General features: G+C 40.0%; 1 protein-coding gene across 1 annotated transcript; it reads right to left on the bottom strand.

Annotated features, from left to right (window-relative positions):
* Window positions 1–525: 525 nt before the first annotated feature.
* LOC132129674 (uncharacterized) lies at window positions 526–22,085 on the bottom strand. Its single transcript, XM_059541329.1, has 10 exons — window positions 21,976–22,085; window positions 7,415–8,826; window positions 6,139–6,713; window positions 5,956–6,023; window positions 5,646–5,860; window positions 2,804–3,054; window positions 2,573–2,716; window positions 1,535–1,697; window positions 1,233–1,280; window positions 526–1,076 (listed from the first exon to the last, which is right to left on the bottom strand). The coding sequence occupies exons 1-10, from the start codon at window positions 21,993–21,995 to the stop codon at window positions 817–819; spliced, it is 3,156 nt and encodes a 1,051-aa protein (XP_059397312.1). The 5' UTR covers window positions 21,996–22,085; the 3' UTR covers window positions 526–816.
* Window positions 22,086–22,338: the final 253 nt, after the last annotated feature.

The raw sequence follows: 22,338 nt of genomic DNA, 5'->3' as shown, positions 1-22,338 counted from the left end.
GGTACTGAAATGGCCATCCTGCAGTCCAGATCTTTCAACCATAGAAAACATTTGGTGCATCATAAAGAGGAAGATGAGACAAAGAAGACCTAAGACAGTTGAGCAGCTAGAAGCCTGTATTAGACAAGAATGGGACAACATTTATATTCCTAAACTTGAGCAACTTGTCTCCTCAGTCCCCAGACGTTTGCAGACTGTTATAAAAAGAAGAGGGGATGCCACACAGTGGTAAACATGACTGTGTTGATGCCATGAAATTTTAAATCAACTTATTTTTCCCTTAAAATGATACTTTTTCTCAGTTTAATGGATATGTTGTATTCTATGTTGTATTCTAAATAAAATATTGAAATTTGAAACTTCCACATCATTGCATTCTGTTTTTATTCACAATTTGTACAGTGTCCCAACTTTTTTGGAATCGGGTTTGTGTATATATATGTATATATGTATCAGCAGTTTACACATCATCACTCAAAACTTGACATATTTTAAACAACTATACAACTATTAACAACAAACTATAATTTGAAGACATTCAAAAGCACCTCTTTACTGAAGAGAAATAGAAAATGGAAGACATTCTAAATTTTATTTCTACTTGTGAACATTTATAATTTACAGTTAACTTATAGGTGATCATAAACTGGTTATATTTCACTATAAAGCAGCAGCAGTACAGCCCAATTTTTTTTTAAACTGTCAGATTCAATGGACAATGACAATACCACATGGTTTGACATGTTACAGCAGGAGTTTGAAAATAAATCGATATTTTTTTGCTGTTCAATTTCTCTGTTATTCACATCACATGCCTTAGTTGTTGTCTGTTGTCATATCTTTCATAAGAGCTGGTTCTTCCTTGTAAAGCACTTCCAAAAGTTTCTGTACCGACAAAACCCCTTGTGTTTCTATGATATCAATGATCCTCCTCGTTTTTCTCTGAGATGTGTTCATTCCTCTGATTTCGTCTATCTGCTCTTTTGCAATAATGTCACCAAGGTGATCTAAAATGGCATCCACATTTCTCACTCTTTGAATAAGTTCAACTTTGCGGTCTTTCAGAAAGGATGCACCTGTAAAATGTCAACACATTTATTTTATACACTATTTTCAAATGTTCGTGAGATAGGAAAAACATCCTAACAATTTGTTCCACTACAATTCTAAAATAGCCTACTAGCCATTTCAAATGTAAATAGGCTAAGATTGTGTTAAGGATATGTGCTTACACTGTTCTTTAGTTGATGGGCTTGCTCTGCGGTTTTCTGCCGTATAGTCTGTAAGATAAAAACTTGCTTAATGTCTTAATTTTCAATTTGAGATAAACCATATGAATCTTTTAAAGAATTCATTGTGCAGTGCTCATAAGCTCTGGTAGATCAGCACAAGGCCCTCAGTTGTGGCAGTCTTAAAGTGATATAACAAGAATCCAATGTCTGCGATGATAATCACTTTAGGTGGATTGTTAACATGTCAGTTATTTACTTTCTAATCCTATGTAGAACTCTACACAGACAGTTAAGTCTCTTACCTGTCAGTGTTATGACACGGCTCCATACAACTTTTTTCACATTTCCTTTCTTTGGGTTTTTCTTTTTGAGGTGTAAATCCACATTCATCACAGCATCTGGCAACTTTATATCGAATGTTGGATAGTAATGTTTCCACTGCCTTGGGCAATGAAGTTTTGTGTCCTTACAAACAAAAACGATGGATAATACGTTTGATTCAAGTGCATCACTGCAACAACTCTTTAAGACTTATACGTCAGGAAAAACTTATAACTTTATGAAGTTCTGCAAGAATGTTTTACGGAGTAATGTGACCAATCTGGAACATATGGATCAGCAGTATGTCTGATGCAAATAAATCCAAGCTTATGAACACAAACATGGTCACACATGGAGGTGGATCACTCTTATTATGGGGGTGCTTTGCTTTTGCAGAATTGGAAATTTTGATTATAAGAAGGACATCATGGATTTTTTTAAATATCAAGCCATTTTGGTAAAGACTGTGATGCCTTCAGTGCATAGACTGAAGCTGATGATCATTGGATTTTCCAGCAGGGCAACTATTGCAAAGTACACAACATATTTGGTGGGATTTGAAGGAGGTAGTAGCAACATGAAAAACCAAAGTGTGTTACATCCATAGGGTTAAGTATTTATTTTTCTGCTGCTGGTGTCCCTGTGTATTTTCTTTGTTTGTCTTCCTGTTGCTCCTCCCACTATCCACTTCAAAGGTTTGGGAGTGCCACCTGATTTGTTTTTCCAACTCTTTAAAGACTGGGCAGAGCAGTGTATATAAGTGTATATAACTAAATGAACTGGAATGGACAGTGAAGGCAAAACAAATGGGTAAACTGACTCTCACAATACAGTTTAAAAACCAACGGGTGCACCTCATGGATAATTTCAAGACCTTTATGAGAGGAGAGTAGCCATAAGTGACATTATAGATTAACTAAATATGTAAATTAACTGATACATTATTCCCCCATGATTTCTCAATAATATAAATAAATAAAAATCTATTAAAATATTCTTATTTTTATCCAAATACTGACCGCTGGTTGTATTAAGGATACTGGCCTCAATGAAGGTCCATGTTCCTCAACAGGATCACAGGACATGCTGTACACACATTCATATTTGAGCATGCATTCGCAAGCTGTTTGGATTAATTTGTAATCTTTATTACAGTTTTCCACCTAAAAAATAGATAAAGGTTAAAGTTGTTTATAAAGGGCAGCCAAAATAAGGTGAAACTGCATAAAAACTAAATATATAAAATGTACTTCTCTGGGATCCACACTGCGAGGTTGTAGAAACACATGCAGCCTATGTGTTCGCTGTAGATAGAATAGCATCACCTGGCCATGTGTCTTAGACCAATGATCCGTAAACCAGTTTGCTACCTTGGAAATCAAAAACTTTGATGTTCCTGGGATGATCACTGTAACGTGTGTGCTTGTGATATTCTGAGGTTTCAAAATATCAGCAATCTGACCAGAGTAATGTATAACTGATATGAAGTGGCAGGCATCCTCTGTGATTTAAAACAAACAAAAACATTTCACATCTTTTGCCTCTACAATTAGAATTAAAAATTTAGTGTTTATTCACAGATTATATTCAGTGTCTCTAAGAAGTGGTTCAAAAGCAAAGCAATGAAACCTTATAGTAATTGTAAGGATTATTATTATTATTATTCTGCTGCAAAACTGATCGTGCAGACCAAGGTCTGCGAACGTTGGCCGCATTGAATGGTCGAGGTTCACCACCCAAAAGGCTAAATGACTGACAGGTAAAGCAACCAATCACATTTTATTTTGTGTAGCATCATGTTTAAGAGTCTATACCGCAAATTTGACATATTTCACATACTTTTGAAAATCCAGCACTCAGTTGATTCTAAGAAGGGCTCTTTTTCACTGCTGTAAACATGACAGCTTTCTTCTAACATGAGGGGGTTTGGCAACAAGGCATCTTTGTTTCCAAGAGGACTGTATAATTCAACCGATCAGATGACGACTTTGAAACCTTTAAGGAGATTCAAAATTTGTGTGCCATATGCATCAGACATTCAGCCAATGGTCCATGGGTGTGATGTCTGAGGCTGAGACTAGGGAGATACTGGCGAATACTCACCCCAGTCGGCCAATAGGGAGCGTTACAGCGATCAAAAACACAAAATTCCTTATAACTCCTAGATATTTTGTCTCGTATGTCTTATATCATTGGAATCTTTGGCGCAAGACAATTCATTTCCTATTTAATTTCAATCATGAAGTTTTTGTCAACCTACTTTTTTTAGGTTTTCTGCCTAATCATAACCAAACCAGCAGGAACATTCACTGGAGTCTGATTATTGAGAAACTGAAATTCCAAAACAAGTTGACAAATATCTATAATGACATTGGTGTATTCTTAAAAACATGGCGGCCATCAGCCAATCAATTTGAACACTAATTAGACAAGATTAACATAAGGCTGATCAGAACAAAACTTGATGGGCCAGTTTGACTCATGGTCCTAGAGGTCTGTGAGAGATCTTAAAGAAATGGGCCACTACGTGGTGCTATCAGGTTTTACGCCTTGTACATCACACAGCATTTCACACATACACACAATATTCATATCATGTTATATTTCCTTATTCTGACTGTCTTTAGAAAAGTTTAGATTGTATTTTCTTTCATCTTGTCTTTGTATAATGCACATTAAAGCAGCATTTATACAGTAAGTGCTATGCTGATTTGTTTAAAGCGGTAACCAAGGAAACGCTGTATCTCTACTGTTCCATAATTGCCACCTACTGTCAGAGAGTGAAACTGCGTCTCACTCAGAGCTGCTTCTGTCTTTGTTTCATGCAGATATTAAATGTGAAACTATACTACAAAACTAAAGATTAAAAAAAAATTATTTTACCAATTCAGATAAAAAAAACTTTGAAAAAAACTCATGCTGCATGTATTCAGCATCTTTGTTTTGATTGTGATTTGAATTGAGTGGTTCCCTCTAATTTTGAATGGAAAGAGCACAGGCAAAGCCTTTGTTTAAATAAAAAGGTTTTTTGACTTATTTATTTGATAAGATTTGGGGTTTGTTTTAAAATTTCAATTTAGTTTTGTTTTGACATATTTCTGTTTCACAAAAAAATGTGCAGCATTGTGTATAAATAATAAAATGACGCCTTTTCATTTACAATATCTCTTAAATCTAATTTTGTTAAAAATTGAAAATCAAATTGTAAAATCAGTATCATGAATTTAATCATGAGTTGAGTGAATCATTACTACTGAACAACTCTAGAACCTCTGACTCGGCTCAGGGTTCATCTTCAGTTCTCTCTTCACAGCAGTTCAGTCAGTGTACTGTTTGAGTACATGAATTACTCCGGGATATTGGTTTGTTTGAACTCAGAGGGAGTGTCCGCCACATTAAAAAAAGTTAACAGCTTAAGTCATTTATGGATTAATGCGTATTGGAGAAGCGAACAGTTTTAAACGATTCAGTTCGATTTGGTGAACTGGTTCAAAAAGATCCGGTTACATCGAATGATTCATTCGCGAACCGGATATGACAAACTGCTTTGTTTTGAACTGTCTTACAACAGACATGGAAGAAGACAATGCTGAATAAAGTCGTAGTTTTTGCTAGTTTTGGACCAAAATGTATTTTCGATGCTTCAAAAAATTCAAACTGACTCTCTGATGTCACATGGACTACTTTGATGATGTTTTTCTTACCTTTCTGGACATGGACAGTACACCGTACACACAGCTTCAATGGAGGGACTAAGAGCTCTCGGACTAAATCTAAAATATCTTAAACTGTGTTCCAAAAATAGACGGAGGTCTCACGGGTTTGGAACAACATGAGGGTGAGTTATTAATGACATAATTTAGCAAATTGGGCGAACTAACCCTTTAACTACACCACCACAATTTGGGAGCAGTGCCACCTATTGGTCAAAACTGATAAACCATTAACTAGTGATTTTATTAAGGATTTTTTTCAGCTATTTCGGGAAAAATAATCTTAAAATGTCTATAATTTCTCAAAGGTCTTAAAAAGCTCGAACCCCAGTAATTGCTGCTTGCAGCTATATTGTGATTTATAAGTTTGCCAGCTCACCAATGGAGGTCTCACAATGAGGTAGTCTGAGCTGAGACAGCTCACCCTGAACACATTTGATATCATACACGGGTCCTGCTTGGTAATAGTTGGCAGGGACTGGACAATCACTGTCTTGAAGAACAGTGCTGTATAGCACTTCTCCTTCCCCCTCCATGTTAAAACCTATCTGTGTAAACTTACAATGGAACCAGCCTGCATGGTCGCACTGTAACCTATTTAAGTTTGAAAAACACAACAACAACAACAGAATATTAATGTAAACCGATACACTCAATTATCTTACTTCACCTTTTTGTTGACACAATACCTGTATTTACGTTGCCCCTCCTGAACGATGACATTGGGAGTGAACAAACAATCTTTCATGTCTAGCTTCTGTGGAAAATAAAAAGTACTTAATTGAATTGTAATTGTATTGTCAATTGTATTGTCAAGACAAAATTGCATTTGCCAAAATAAAAATTTTTAAAAGTTAAAATCAGTGACTTACTCTTAAAATGTCTAAAGTGGATTGAGAATCTCCATTTGAAAAATCTGGTAACACTAAATGCATTGAATTATTTCTCTTTATCCTCTGTATGCTCTCTGAAAGCTCTATCCTCTCTGTAGTTTCTACTGCAGAGCCAGAGTTGAAGGATTTGTGTCCACATTTTTCAAGAAGCCAATCCAATACACTTCTCTGATCTCCAGTATATTCATTTACACTAAAGTCTCCATCTGTAAATACTACAATGACATGATTCCAGAATTTCTCTCCAAGAAACTCTAAACTTTCTAGAATCTCTTTGGTCTGGTCTGTGAATCTGTCATTATGCAGAGAAAATGCAAGTAGAATGACATGTGGCCCAAGAGTAGGTTTTTTCCATCTAAGAATCCTCTTGGCATTGCAGATATTAATATCAACCAAGTGCACGGTCTCCTCATTCATGGCACCTTTGAATGTCTTAAGTCTCCCACTGCCAACTTCATCATAATGGTCACCAAAAACCAAGTTTAGAACAGATTTTTCTGTTTCACTGAAACTCATGAGCCAAATTCTTATCTCTCTAAAAAGAGGGCTTTTACCTATTTCAGAAAAACAAAGAAAAAGTATAAAGAGACAGCTGACATGTTACGAAGGCTCATTTAACTTGCATTAACAAATAATGACAATAACAGATGCTGTCATAAAACATGACAATGTTAACGTCAACCCCTAAATTACATTATATTTGCATACACTGGTGAATCTTAATGGATTTATATAAATATATAAATGGATTTAGCAAGCATAAATAATGAACAAAAAGGTTTAGGACAAAGGCCTCTTTAAAAGAGGGTGGTTTGTTTGGGTTTGATCTGGACAATGTTTAATGGAGGAATAAGAAAATAGTTGAAATATACTGTAAATGTATGCAGTGTTTTAAGAAAAAAAAACATCACTGCATGCCAACAACTAAACCTTATTAATGGAGAAACCTATACAATTTCAGTCATTCAGATCTTAGTTTAAAATCCATTTGTTAAAGGAGCCATCAACCAATCAAACACAAAAAACATCTGCTCACTTAATTAAGTAAGTGTCATTTCAGTCAAGATAAATAAAACATTCATACAACCTTTGACAACATTCTCAATCCATAGTCAAGAGATCATAAGAATTATAAACAAATACTCCAGACAATCAAGATAATGCTTGCTAATCCATTAATACATTTAAACTTAAATTATACACATTTTGTAGAAATCTTTTGACATCTTAAATAAAATTTTTAAATTGTAATTACCAAGATCAAGCCCATTTGTTATGGCTCTCTCATAAAACTCTTCAGCCTTGAGTTTTTCACCCCTTATTTCATGAATGAATCCCTGTATGCCACACACCATGCCGTCATCCAGATTTTCTAGCCTATTAGTACGATCTTCAATCACCTTTTTCAGTTTGTTCTCACACTTCTTGCCTTCCTCTGATTCCGGTTGCAGCCTCAGACCTTGCATGAAATGATGCAATGCCAATTGTTCAGATCTTTTGTAGTAGAGCTGGTATTGGCCAAATAAATAATGAACTTCCTGCAGATCTCGCTTTTCATTTTTTGCCCTTTTAAATGCTTCTTCAAAAAGACCCTCAGTTTCGAAGCGGCCTAGTTGTCCGTAATGCAGTGCTAAATCTGCCATGGCAATAGCAAAAGACGGCTTTAGCGAAATTGCCATTTCCAGATGATAGATGCACTTATGTAAGTATTTCTGTATTTCATCAGACTCTTTAACATCAAACTCTGCTTTACTATGCGTCCTATGTTTCTTTTCCAGGATTTTCTTTTTCCCTTTGTAACACATAGCCAATTCATGGTGTATAAAGGCAGATTTTGGGGTAGCCTGCAGGGCTTTTTCCAGACAAGCAATTGCATGTTCCATGTTTCCTAATTCACGAAAAAACTTTGCTGTGTATCTTATGACGTATGGGTTTTCAGGGGACATCATCAGTGCCACAATCACCTTCTTCAATGCAGTTTCATATGTCATCCTATCATCTCTGTTACGCAGCATTCTCAAGGCTAGTAACACTAATAGAACAGCATCATCTGGATCAAGCTCTATAGCTCTTTTGAGCTGTTTTATTGTTGGTGAGTCTAAAGATTCAGAGTTCTCATTTGCTGTGCGGAACATTACAATAGCATAGCCTGAATTTAAATCACTGTCATCTGGCTTCATTTCAAGGGCCTGTCTAAAGCATTCCTTTGCAGCATTGTAGTATTTGTAAGAGAATTTAAGAAAAGTCCAGCCCTTTTCTCTGAGCACCTCAACAATATAAGTGAAACCTTCAGAAAATTTTCTGTGGATCCTCTCCAACTCTCTCAAGTAATCTTCACATTTAGAGAACTCATTCATATGATAGTGCAACCAGGCAAGGTCTCCAAAGGTAACAATAAGAACTTCATCACTGTCTTTGTAGTATTCTTTTGCGAGCTGCACTGATTTCTGCAGATTTGCGAGTGCTTCCTGCTGGTGGCCATAGAGATACTGAACAAATCCAAGGCTTCTGTAAGCTCGTGTTACTCTTGCCTTATTAGATTCAAACTGAATCTGATTCTCCAGACGATTCAGTAAAACATAGAGCACAAAATCTTCTTCTTCTCTTAGAGACCAAGTAAAATGGCACTCCTGCAGAAGCAGTTTGGTTTTTAAAGCACCTTCAAGACTGAAAACAGAAGGAAAAGCTGAGAAGATTTAAAGAGATTTAAACATTCTATTTAAAGTATATTAGTGTAGGAATTTATTTCAGGTACACTCACATGCAGGCACACAGAAAGATGCAGGTGGTGTGGAACTTTATTTTACATAAATATATATTATATATAATATGTGTGTAAGGGACTTTAGAGACTTGAGCTCTTGACATTTAGAAGGTCTTTGTTCCATTAAAACATCCTTTTCATTATTACAACCCGAATTCCGGAAAAGTTGGGACGTTTTTTAAATTTTAATAAAATGAAAACTAAAGGAATTTCAAATCACATGAGCCAATATTTTATTCACAATAGAACATAGATAACATAGCAAATGTTTAAACTGAGAAATTTTACACTTTTATCCACTTAATTAGCTCATTTAAAATTTAATGCCTGCTACAGGTCTCAAAAAAGTTGGCACGGGGGCAACAAATGGCTAAAAAAGCAAGCAGTTTTGAAAAGATTCAGCTGGGAGAACATCTAGTGATTAATTAAGTTAATTGATATCAGGTCTGTAACATGATTAGCTATAAAAGCTTTGTCTTAGAGAAGCAGAGTCTCTCAGAAGTAAAGATGGGCAGAGGCTCTCCAATCTGTGAAAGACTGCGTAAAAAAATTGTGGAAAACTTTAAAAACAATGTTCCTCAACGTCAAATTGCAAAGGCTTTGCAAATCTCATCATCTACAGTGCATAACATCATCAAAAGATTCAGAGAAACTGGAGAAATCTCTGTGCGTAAGGGACAAGGCCGGAGACCTTTATTGGATGCCCGTGGTCTTCGGGCTCTCAGACGACACTGCATCACCCATCGGCATGATTGTGTCAATGACATTACTAAATGGGCCCAGGAATACTTTCAGAAACCACTGTCAGAAAACACAATCCGCCGTGCCATCAGCAGATGTCAACTAAATCTCTATCATGCAAAAAGGAAGCCATACGTGAACATGGTCCAGAAGCGCCGTCGTGTCCTGTGGGCCAAGGCTCATTTAAAATGGACTATTTCAAAGTGGAATAGTGTTTTATGGTCAGACGAGTCCAAATTTGACAATCTTGTTGGAAATCACGGACGCCGTGTCCTCCGGGCTAAAGAGGAGGGAGACCTTCCAGCATGTTATCAGCGTTCAGTTCAAAAGCCAGCATCTCTGATGGTATGGGGGTGCATAAGTGCATACGGTATGGGCAGCTTGCATGTTTTGGAAGGCTCTGTGAATGCTGAAAGGTATATAAAGGTTTTAGAGCAACATATGCTTCCCTCCAAACAACGTCTATTTCAGGGAAGGCCTTGTTTATTTCAGCAGGACAATGCAAAACCACATACTGCAGCTATAACAACAGCATGGCTTCGTCGTAGAAGAGTCCGGGTGCTAACCTGGCCTGCCTGCAGTCCAGATCTTTCACCTATAGAGAACATTTGGCGCATCATTAAACGAAAAATACGTCAAAGATGACCACGAACTCTTCAGCAGCTGGAAATCTATATAAGGCAAGAATGGGACCAAATTCCAAAAGCAAAACTCCAGCAACTCATAGCCTCAATGCCCAGACGTCTTCAAACTGTTTTGAAAAGAAAAGGAGATGCTACACCATGGTAAACATGCCCCGTCCCAACTATTTTGAGACCTGTAGCAGAAATCAAAATTGAAATGAGCTCATTTTGTGCATAAAATTGTAAACTTTCTCAGTTTAAACATTTGCTATGTTATCTATGTTCTATTGTGAATAAAATATTGGCTCATGTGATTTGAAACTATTTTAGTTTTCATTTTATTAAAATTTAAAAAACGTCCCAACTTTTCCGGAATTCGGGTTGTAATCTGCCCACTGTCGTTCAGTCACTTGACACCGGTCTATACCAGATGCAGAGCTTTGTGGTGTTTCAAAAGCAAATAGGACCCATAATAATCAATGACGGCATCTTCACTGGACACAGTGTGGAAAATGCATGTTAAACTTCTCTCTGACTTCATGTGCTTGCTGACAACAGGACAAACGTTCACTTTGATGTGCCCGGTTTAGACAACGTGTTTGTTTTTGTATAGCTTTCAGAAGGGTTTCAAAGTGCAAGTTTAAAACATTACCCCTTATCCTGTAAACTACAAAAAGTGAATTTGTGAAAATGGTGACATCATAAGCATCCATTTTACGTATTCAGTCTATAGGTAAGTTTATTATCCTCTGTTAATTTTTTTTACTCATGTTTCATGATATTAAAGAATATAAAAATATTAGCAAATAAACTATTTGTAATCTCAAATTTTTTTTGGCAAATAAATATTTTTTTTTTTAAAGTAGAGAAATAAGTAAATGAGAAATAAAGTCTCTGTAGTGCATTCTGACATAATTACACTGTCAAAGAGGATTCTCATGCTAAACATGGCCAAAGTTTTAGAAAGGAGTAGGACATATGATGGAGTATTCTTTGCCAAATACACTTCTCCCTACAAAGTTTTTTATCCGAGTATGGGTCTTCATGACATCATAAAAGGACAAAATTCTTGGGCACATCTTGCGGAAGAGTGCATGCACATCAGCCAGGAGCATCGTTAGCCAACTACAGGTGCATCTCAAATTTGAAGAATGTGGTGGAAAAGTTCAGTAAATCAAAAGTTCAGTAAATCAACTCAAATTGTGAAACTGTCAAATAAATGCAATGCACACAGACTTAAGTAGTTGGTTCTTTTAATTGTGGTGATTTTGGTTCACATTTAACAAAAACCCACCAATTCTCAACAAATTAGAATACTTCATAAGACAATAACATTTTTAGTGAATTGTTAGCCTTCTGGAAATAATGTTAATTTATGGTATGGTATGGAAGCCCAGGTTTCTTTGACAGTGGCCTTCAGCACGTCTGCATTTTTTTGTCTCCTGTTTCTCATTTTTCTCTTGACATTACACCATAGATTCTCTGGGGTTCAGGTCTGGTGAGTTTGCTGACCAGTCAAGCACACCAACACCATGGTGTTTTAACCAACTTTTGTTGCTTTTGGCAGTGTGGGCAGATGCCAAATCCTGCTGGAAAATGAAATCAGCATCTTCAAAAAGCTGGTCAGCAGAAGGAAGCATGAAGTGAGCCAAAGTTTCTTGGTAAACAGACTTTGGTTTTCAAAAAACACAATGGAACACCAACACCAGCAGATGACATTGCACCCCAAATCATCACAGACTGTGGAAACTTGAAGGCTGTGTTGCAGGGTTAATTTTTCAACAGATTTGTGCAATTTGCTTGTTGGTAATAAACATTTAAACTAGGGGTGTAACGGTACGTGTATTCGTACCGGACCATTTCGGTACAGGGCTTTCGGTACGGTGCACGAGTGTACCGAATGACCAAATGCAATATTTTGTTTGCGAACATAGGTACATTTTCGTGTTTCCAAACGAACATATTAAGTGGCGGAAGTCTCTGCGTTCAGCGCAAATCCCGCCCTGCAGCTGATTCTAAGGCCGGTGACACACTGGCTGCGTGGCGTGAGCCTGCATTTCTGCTGCGTGTCAGTTGCTTCGCGTTTTCTGTGTCTTTTAGTGGTGGAAATTATGATCCTTTCAAGAGATTCGTTCATTTTCAGTTCGTTCACCAAAATGATTCGTTCACCAAAATGATTCGTTCAGAATCGTTCACTGATTCGTTCAGTGATCATTTCTTCGTATTACACAAAATGTGCCAGCAGGTGGCAAAAAAGAGTGTACAGTCGTGGCCAAAAGTTTTGAGAATTACATAAATATTAGTTTTCAAAAAGTTTGCTGCTAAACTGCTTTTAGATCTTTGTTTCAGTTGTTTCTGTGATGTACTGAAATATAATTACAAGCACTTCATATGTTTCAAAGGCTTTTATCGACAATGACATTTATGCAAAGAGTTAGTATTTGCAGTGTTGGCCCTTCTTTTTCAGAACCTCTGAAATTCGTCTGGGCATGCTCTCAATCAACTTCTGGGCCAAATCCTGACTGATAGCAACCCATTCTTTCATAATCACTTCTTGGAGTTTGTCAGAATTAGTGGGTTTTTGTTTGTCCACCCGCCTCTTGAGGATTGACCACAAGTTCTCAATGGGATTAAGATCTGGGGAGTTTCAAGGCCATGGACCCAAAATTTCAACATTCTGGTCCCCAAACCACTTAGTTATCACTTTTGCCTTATGGCACGGTGCTCCATCGTGCTGGAAAATGCATTGTTTTTCACCAAACTGTTGTTGGATTGTTGGAAGAAGTTGCTGTTGGAGGGTGTTTTGGTACCATTCTTTATTCATGGCTGTGTTTTTGGGCAGAATTGTGAGTGAGCCCACTCCCTTGGATGAGAAGCAACCCCACACATGAATGGTGTCAGGATGCTTTACTGTTGGCATGACACAGGACTGATGGTAGCGCTCACCTTTTCTTCTCCGGACAAGCCTTTTTCCAGATGCCCCAAACAATCGGAAAGGGGCTTCATCTGAGAATATGACTTTGCCCCAGTCCTCAGCAGTCCATTCACTATGCTTTATGCAGAAGATCAATCTGTCCCTGATGTTTTATTTTTGGAGAGAAGTGGCTTCTCTGCTGCCCTTCTTGACACCAGGCCATCTTCCAAAAGTCTTGGCCTCACTGTGCGTGCAGATGCGCTCACACCTGCCTGCTGCCATTCCTGAGCAAGCTCTGCACTGGTAGCACTCCGATCCCGCAGCTGAATGCTCTTTAGGAGACGATCCTGGCGCTTGCTGGACTTTCTTGGACGCCCTGAAGCCTTCTTTACAAGAATTGAACCTCTTTCCTTGAAGTTCTTGATGATCCTATAAATTGTTGATTTAGGTGCAATGTTAGTAGCCACAATATCCTTGCCTGTGAAGCCATTTTTATGCAACGCAATGATGGCTGCACGCGTTTCTTTGAAGGTCACCATGGTTAACAATGGAAGACCAATGATTTCAAGCATCACCCTCCTTTTAACATGTCAAGTCTGCCATTCTAACCCAATCAGCCTGACATAATGATCTCCAGCCTTGTGCTCGTCAACATTCTCACCTGAGTTAACAAGACGATTACTGAAATGATCTCAGCAGGTCCTTTAATGACAGCAATGAAATCCAGTGGAAAGGTTTTTTTGGGATTAAGTTAATTTTCATGGCAAAGAAGGACTATGCAATTCATCTGATCACTCTTCATAACATTCTGGAGTATATGCAAATTGCTATTATAAAAACTTAAGCAGCAACTTTTCCAATTTCCAATATTTATGTAATTCTCAAAACTTTTGGCCACGACTGTATTATGTGTTATGTCTTAAATCAACGAACGTATTCACTTGTTACAAAAACTGATCTGGCTTTATTAAAATGTGTGCATAAACGCATTCAATATATAAAGTCTAATTAAGTTGTTCAGATGAACAAAACACAAGGTTTTCTTGCCTAATTAGCATTTTAATTGTTTGGTCAGACAGTTTGTATATTATATATTCACATTCATAAATCGGGGATTAAGCGCGGAGTTCTGTATGCTAAATATCAAAACAAGCGTATGTGCACAGTGCCTATAACTGCGCTTTGCATTTTGCAAGATTGACATGCTAAATAGCAGACTAACCCTGTTTACTCTCATTCATTTCATTCACGAACGAGATATGCTATGTACCAGTTCATTTCATTCACGAACGACATGTATCCGTTTATTCAACTCGCTCACGAACGACATGGGTATCAGCAGTCATTTCATTCACGAATGATCTCGTTCAGACTCATATGAAACTCGTTCATTGAAGGGCGTATTGGTTCACTACATTCAACAAATCACATGCTCTGTCACATCTCATACTCGAAGGCTATTGGCTCGAGGTTGAGTAACTCTTTGACAGGATGAAACAGTTCAGTTACCCGGTTCACCAAGCTGCGCACGTGCTACTAATAGCGCCGCGCTGCTGTGGAGGGAGGAACTTCAGTGAACGAGAAATATGAGTCAGTGGATTGCGTGAACGAGAACGATTCGTTCACCTAAAAGATTTGTTCAAAAAGAATGATTCGTTCACGAACGACACATCACTAGTGTCTTTAAACACCAGAATCATGCCTGACGTGGCGCTGGCGTGCTGCTGCTGTAGGTGACATAGAGGGAGACCGCCGACAGACCAGGATCTTGTCTTCACGACAACAATATCTATACTTCATGTTGAGCATAAATATAAAGCCTACTGATAAAGGACACCGTCAACAGTATTGACGGCAAAATAGACTATGTTTGACAGGTGCAATATGCCAGTGTGTCACCGGCCTAAGGTTTTCAAAAGGCATCACGCGCGTGTGAACATCACTACAACTAGGAAAAAAAACGATTGTAATTCAAACGCAGCTCCCGTCGGTATTTAAACAGACCTTTGCTCTTAATTCCGATCGGTCCAACGCAATAACGAAATCTGAGCAGGTCTAAAAACTGAAACTGTTGATGCTGCACTTTACACTTAGGAAAAGTTATTTATTTTTTTAAATATGAGCAGGCCTACAAGCTGGGATTGGTAATGCTGCACTGTAATCATAGTTATTTATTTCTATTTTTCATTATTTTTTATTATATGATATTGGTTTAAGACTGAGAGTATTTTATTTAGTGGAGAACTTTGCAGCAGTATTTTATTACTTATTCTTTTTTTTTTTTTTATTATAAATTATAATTTTATTATTTTATTAAAATGTATTTTTAAAAAATTGTAAACAAATTGTTAAAAAAAGTTTATAGTAATAAACAACCTGCAGTTTAATGTTTGCATTTCTTTCCCTTACTGTACCGAAAATGAACCGAACCGTGACTTTAAAACCGAGGCACGTACCGAACCGTGATTTTTGCGTACCGTTACACCCCTAATTTAAACTGTTATCCATTGTATTTTATGTTGTTGGGTATCACAAAACGGAATACAGCAGTCTCCTTTTCCCCACAATGCATTGCATTACGTCACCTTGGGGAGAGACTTTACCAAAGCCCGCCTTGAGAGCATTGAGAGTGACAAGGGAGACGAGTAGTAGACAGGAGTATTCAGATTATAGATAAATAGATAAATACATAGATATATATAGATAGACTAGATATACAGATAGATAGACAGACAGATATATAGATAGATATCGACCAACAGTGACCAAAACACACTCACTTCCCTAAAGCACAAGCTTTCCAAGTAGTTTCCATGGAACAGCACCGCCCACACAAGCACCTGCCAAACACAGTGATAGACACGCGGCTACATTTGCAACAACATTTTCACCGGAGGAAGAGATAAACGCTTAGAAACGCCCATTTAGCTAGCATGATGCCTTCTATTTCTAGATGACAAAGACAAAGTTTACCAGTACTATGACACTATGACAAAGGTTACCGGTACTTATCTGAACTAACGTCATGATCACTGCCACTAGATATAAAGAAAACGTTGATTTTTCACTCGGTGCTATTGAATGACAGTGAAAAATATATGTGTCGTTATTGTAAACTGCTGCTCGTAGACTAGCTCCAGTGCTCATTGCTGCGTTGCTAAATGATAGCAACTCACCAGGACACTTCACCAACTCTCCACTCATTCTCCTCGGACCATGCATTTAATTGGCTTTGACGGACATCAGTTCTTGGCAATTCCTCATTTGCCCTCTCACGTCTGGCTGGTTCGAAATTACATGGCTGCGGGCCATCATACATATTGGCTCTTTTCACCTCTTCCTCATCCCAGTCAGTCACTATAGTTCTGATGCTGCGCTCCAGGAAGGTTTTTGAGCTCGTAATCACTATTCCATACCACGACTAATGTACCGTTCCAGGCAAGTTACGCCAAACTTTCTGAGCGCAAGGAATTGTAGCTAGATTATTTATTTTATTGCAACGTTACATTGACCTAAAATAGTTTTTTCAACGTGTATCACTTGCATAAACACTGCATCCGTAGGCAGTATTATTCGTAGGGGCTGCCATCGTTGTGTCGTGTCCTGTGTAACGTCGGAACTCGGAGTACATCGATCTAGTACGAGTTCACGGGTAGGAAGTCACGGGTTTGACTGCCGTTCCAGTGCACTTTCACGGGTTTAAGGTTGGAAAAACACGGGTTACGGGTTGCCTGGAACGCGGCATCATACTAGGCTGAGGCTACCTTTCCTCCACTTCTCCCCAACGTGACGTCATCATAGAGTTGCGTAAAAAAAAAAAGTTAATACCAAAAACGTAAAAAACTGGTCTTTAAGACCATTTTTGAGACATTTAAAAAATTATATACATATCTTGAGTGATTTATGTACCCATTAATCGAAAGTGGTGGTTAACCTGCAACATGGCTGTGGTGGGGGAGGCGTGGTTTAGCGAAGTCTGCAACGGGAGAGCGATTGAAGAGACGAGCGGCGGTAAGTGGTTCAGGTGAGAAACAAGTAACAGCTGGATCTCGTTGCAGTGATTGGCGTGGGGAACCATTTAAGGAGCGCGACAGCTGGCGAAGGACGAGAGAGACGGGGACTCGTGCTGGACCGAGAAGGCTGCGAAAACGGACAGTAAAGTGAAAGCTGCGAAGTGCGCGCACCTGCCGCGACTGATCCAGAGGCGTTTCTGGACCTATTCGAGCGGACGGCGGAGGCATGTGGGTGGCTGATGGACAGCTGGCCCGTCCTGCGGGGTTTTCACCCTTCGAGCTTCTCTACGGACGTCAGCCCCGGGGGTGCTAGACGTCCTGAGAGAGACTTGGGAGGACGGACACTCGGATAGCAAAAATGAAATTCAATATGTCCTGGACCTGCGCGCAAAACTCCATACACTGGGGCGGCTCTCTATGGAGAATTTGCTCCGGGCCCAGGGCAGACAAAGCCAGCTTTATAACCGGGGTGCTAAGCTGCGAGAATTTACACCGGGAGATAAAGTACTAGTTTTACTGCCAACCTCTAGCTCCAAATTGTTAGCCAAGTGGCAAGGACCCTTTGAGGTCACACGGCGGATAGGAGATCTCAATTATGAGGTAGTACGGATGGATAGAGGCGACTCACGGCAAATCTACCACGTCAACCTCCTTAAAAAATGGAGCGGGGGGGGAAACAGTGTTGCTAGAGACGGTAGTGAGTGGGGAGGAGGATCTCGGGAAGCGATTATTAAAGGAAAACCCCTCGCACCGGCCCTAGGAGCGGACCACCTCTCGCCCTCGAAGCTCACTGACATCGCGCAGTTGCAGGTAGAATTTGCGGACGTGTTTTCGCCCCTACCCGGTCGTACGGACCTGATTCAGCACCACATTGAGACAGAGCCGGGTGTCGTAGTTTGCAGCCGGCCGTATAGATTGCCTGAACACAAAAAAAAGGTAGTTCAGGCTGAATTAGAGGCCATGCTGGGGATGGGGGTAATCGAGGAGTCACACAGCGATTGGGCGAGCCCGATAGTTTTGGTGCCCAAAATGGACGGCTCGGTAAGGTTCTGTGTAGACTATCGCAGGGTGAATGCAGTTTCTAAATTTGACGCTTATCCAATGCCGCGAATTGACGAGTTGCTCGATCGGTTAGGCACGGCTCGTTTTTATTCGACATTGGACTTAACCAAAGGATACTGGCAGATCCCCTTATCTCCCATGTCCAAAGAAAAGTCAGCCTTTACCATGCCGTTTGGATTACACAAATTTGTTACGCTTCCGTTCGGCTTGTTCGGGGCCCCAGCTACGTTTCAGCGCCTTATGGATCGAGTGCTGCGGCCCCATGCTGCATATGCCGCAGCCTACCTGGATGATGTTATCATCTATAGTGGGGACTGGCAGAGGCATATGGAGCATGTGAGGGTGGTCCTCAGGGCGCTGAGACGGGCGGGGCTAACGGCCAACCCGAAGAAGTGCGCAGTTTGGCGGGTGGAGGTAAAGTATCTGGGCTTCCACTTGGGCCACGGACAGGTGCGTCCCCAAATTGATAAGACGGCAGCAATTGCAACCTGTCCCAGGCCCAAGACCAAAAAGGAGGTGAGGCAATTCTTGGGGCTGGCGGGATATTATAGGAGGTTTATTCCTCATTATTCGGACCTCACCAGCCCGTTGACTGACCTCACTAAAAAGGAGGTACCGGATACGGTCCAATGGACGGAGCCGTGCCAACGGGCCTTTACCTGAGTTAAGGCGGCCCTGTGTGGCGGGCCGCTCCTGCACTCTCCTAATTTTGCTCTCCCCTTTCTTTTGCAGACCGACGCGTCGGACAGGGGGCTGGGCGCGGTCTTGTCCCAGGGGATGGGGGGGGAGGACCGCCCGGTGCTGTACATTAGTAGAAAGCTCTCAAAAAGTGAGACTAAGTACAGCACCATAGAGAAGGAGTGTTTGGCCATCAGGTGGGCGGTTCTCACCCTTCGTTACTATCTCCTGGGACGGGAGTTCACCCTCTGCTCGGACCACGCGCCCCTCCAGTGGCTCCACCGCATGAAGGGTACCAACGCGTGAATCACCCGTTGGTATCTAGCTTTACAGCCGTTTAAGTTCAAGGTGATTCACAGGCCGGGGGCGCAGATGGCTGTGGCCGACTTCCTCTCCAGGAATGGGGGGGGGCTTGCAGGCCGGATGGCTCCCCAGTCTGAGTCGGGCGGTGGGGATATGTGGCGGGGGAGGAGTGGTTTAGCGAAGTCTGCAACGGGGGAGCGAGTAAAGAGACGAGCGGCGGTAAGTGGTTCAGGTGAGAAACAAGTAACAGCTGGATCTCGTTGCAGTGATTGGCGTGGGGAACCATTTAAGGAGTGCGACAGCTGGTGAAGGACGAGAGAGACGGGGACTCGTGCTGGACCGAGAAGGCTGCGAAAACGGACAGTAAAGTGAAAGCTGCGAAGTGCGCGCACCTGCCGCGACTGTTTCTTTGTTTTATTTTTGGTTTTGTAAATAAAGCTTCTCACGAGCCCCGTACGCCGACCCTGGTCTCCTTCCTTTACCCCAACCTTGAAGATCATTACAATGGCCTTTAACACTGGACTTCGAACAACTTGGGCTATGAGCTTCTCCACCCTTCCTCCAGACTCCAGGACCTTGGTTTCCAAATGAAATACAAAACTTGCTCTCATCTGAAAAGAGCATTTTGGAACACTAGGTTAACAGTCCAGTTCTTCTTCTCCTAAGCCCAGGTAAGACACCTCTGATATTGTCTGTGATTTAGAAGTGGCTTTACAAAAGGAATAGGCCTATGACCAGATTTGTAGCCAAATTCCTTGATACATCTGTGTGTGGTGGCTCTTCATGCCTTGACCCCAGCCTCAGTCCATTCCTTATGAGTAAACTTCACTTTCTTGAATCGATTTTGCTTAACAGTCCTTATAAGGCTGCGGTTCTCTTGGTTGTGCCTCTTTTTCTTCCACACTTTTCGTTCAACTCAACTTTGTTAACATGCTTGGATACAGCACTCTGTGAACAGCCAGCTTCTTTGGAAATGAATGTTTGTGGCTTACCCTCCTTGCGAAGGGTGGCAATGATTGTCTTCTAGACAAATGTCAAAGCATCAGTCTTGCCCATGATTGTGTAGCCTATAGTGAACCAAACTGAGAGACCATTGAAGGCTCAGGTGTTTTGCATGTGTTTTGAGTTGATAAGTTGATTTGCATGTCACCATATTCTAATTTGTTGAGATCGTGAATTGGTGGGTTTTTGTTAAACGTGAGCCAAAATCATCACAATTAAAAAAACAAAGACTTAAACTACTTCAGTCTGTGTGCATTGAATTTTATACACAAGTTTCACAGTTTGTGTTGAATTACTTAAATTAACTTTTCCACAATGTTCTAATTTATCGAGAAACATCTGTATGGTTGCAAGTTCTGTCATTACCAACATAGTTCAATGATTCGCCGTTTCCTGAAACAGTTAAAACGAACATTTGCAAACAGTATAGCAAACTTAGGAACTAGGAACTACAGCTCTCAACCTGTGGTTAGAAACATAGTTGTGCAAGTGTGTCTGTTTGTTCCCAGCATTTCAGTGACAAATGTTTTATAAACAAATTAAATTGAATTAAAAGTTATTTAAGTTTTTGTTCCTCTTTTAATTATTTATTCAGTGTACTGGTGATCCGAAAACCGATGCAACCGATTCTTGACTCGAGAACGAGAATCAGCTCATCGGTTCTCAAATCGGACGCGTCCGACAGAAACGATTCTCGGTTCAGTGTACTGGTGATCCGAAAACCGATGCAACCGTTTCTTGACTCGAGAACGAGAACTGCTCCAGTAGTGGGCGTGTTCGTTCGTCATCTGGCTCGGCTCGGTGTTCATATTCAGTTCTCTCTTCACAGCAGTTCAGTCAGTGTACTGTTTGAGTAAATGAATTACTCCGGGATATTGGTTTATTCTGACGTAGAGGGAGTGTCAGTCACGTTAAAACAGTTAACAGCTTAAGTAATTTGTGGATTAATGCTTATTGGAGACGTGAACCGTTTCAAACGATTTTTTTCGATTTGATGAACTGGTTCAACCGGTTCACTAAGAAGGACCGGTTAAATTGAACGATTCGTTCACGAATCGGACATCACTAGGAGACAGATGAAAAATATACCGGTGACGTATCAGTTATACACTGGGGAAAACACAATGTCTCAAATGCTTTAAACAGCACTTTTAAATTCTTTTAAATTCGTCCCAATTGATTTGTTATTTCAAGGTTTTGGATTTTAATCCCCGCTTTTCTTAGCGTCTTTTATGAAACAGCCCTGGTGATCCAGGGTTAGGCTTGTTTCACACTGCTCATACTTTACCCACGATTAACAATGAATCCTGGTCATTCATACACTGGCGTTTCACACTCTATATTCCTGAACCCTGGTTTGACTTCTTATTTGTATATATATATATTTTTTTTGTGTGTGTCTGTGGTTTCCAACCAGCCAATCAGAATTGAGTATTCAGACAGACCATGGTATAATGCTTTGCTGACCCATGTTGCCATTCGGTTGATCAGTTTCTCTCTCACTCTTGCTCTTAAGGTGAATCATCACTTATGACGTCGCGATCCATGTTAGGCTACTTTACTTCCTGATTAAGTGCGCATCAGGAAGAGTCCGGGTTGCTTTAGATGCAAATTCAAAAATAAAATGTATGTACGCAAAAGTTGTGTAATCTCTTACAGAAAGGTGCATACCATTCCTAAAACACACACAATTCTATATTAATACAAAAAACCCACCTCGTTTTGTGCATGGCCATCTTCAGTAAACATCAAATCATGAAAATATCAGTGGAGCAGGAGGTTTCGGTGGAGTGTTATCAGGTGATGTGAGATACACCTGTACACAGAAGGAGGGGTTGAGGATAGCCTACATCGCTAGGGTGTAACATTTAGTTGAGATTAATGGGGCTTAGCAACCTTTCAAACAAGTGTCCCTCAAACCCCCAATATATATAGGGTAAAGTCAGCTAAAATGTGCCATAAACTAAAGTGGGCCAAAAAAAGTTAGAGCATGTTTTCTAAAGTAATATGCCGTGAAAATCGGCCAGTAATTCCCCTTCAAACAATGCTTAATGGTTTGATCCATTGCCACAACATGTT

Source organism: Carassius carassius, chromosome 4, assembly GCF_963082965.1.
Source record: "Carassius carassius chromosome 4, fCarCar2.1, whole genome shotgun sequence".
In the NCBI taxonomy this organism is placed as follows: Eukaryota; Metazoa; Chordata; class Actinopteri; order Cypriniformes; family Cyprinidae; genus Carassius; species Carassius carassius.
This window is presented reverse-complemented; position numbering and strand designations above follow the sequence as displayed.

Bases quoted from the DNA above. Each gene is read 5' to 3' on its own strand.
- LOC132129674 (XM_059541329.1), bottom strand. From the start codon at position 21,995: ATGGCCATGCACAAAACGAG. The intron at 3,055-5,645 runs GTGAGCTGGCAA...TTTAAATCACAG, and splicing joins TCATTGTGAGACCTCCATTG to AGGATGCCTGCCACTTCATA. The intron at 1,698-2,572 runs GTCAGTATTTGG...TTTGTTTGTAAG, and splicing joins TATCCTTAATACAACCAGCG to GACACAAAACTTCATTGCCC.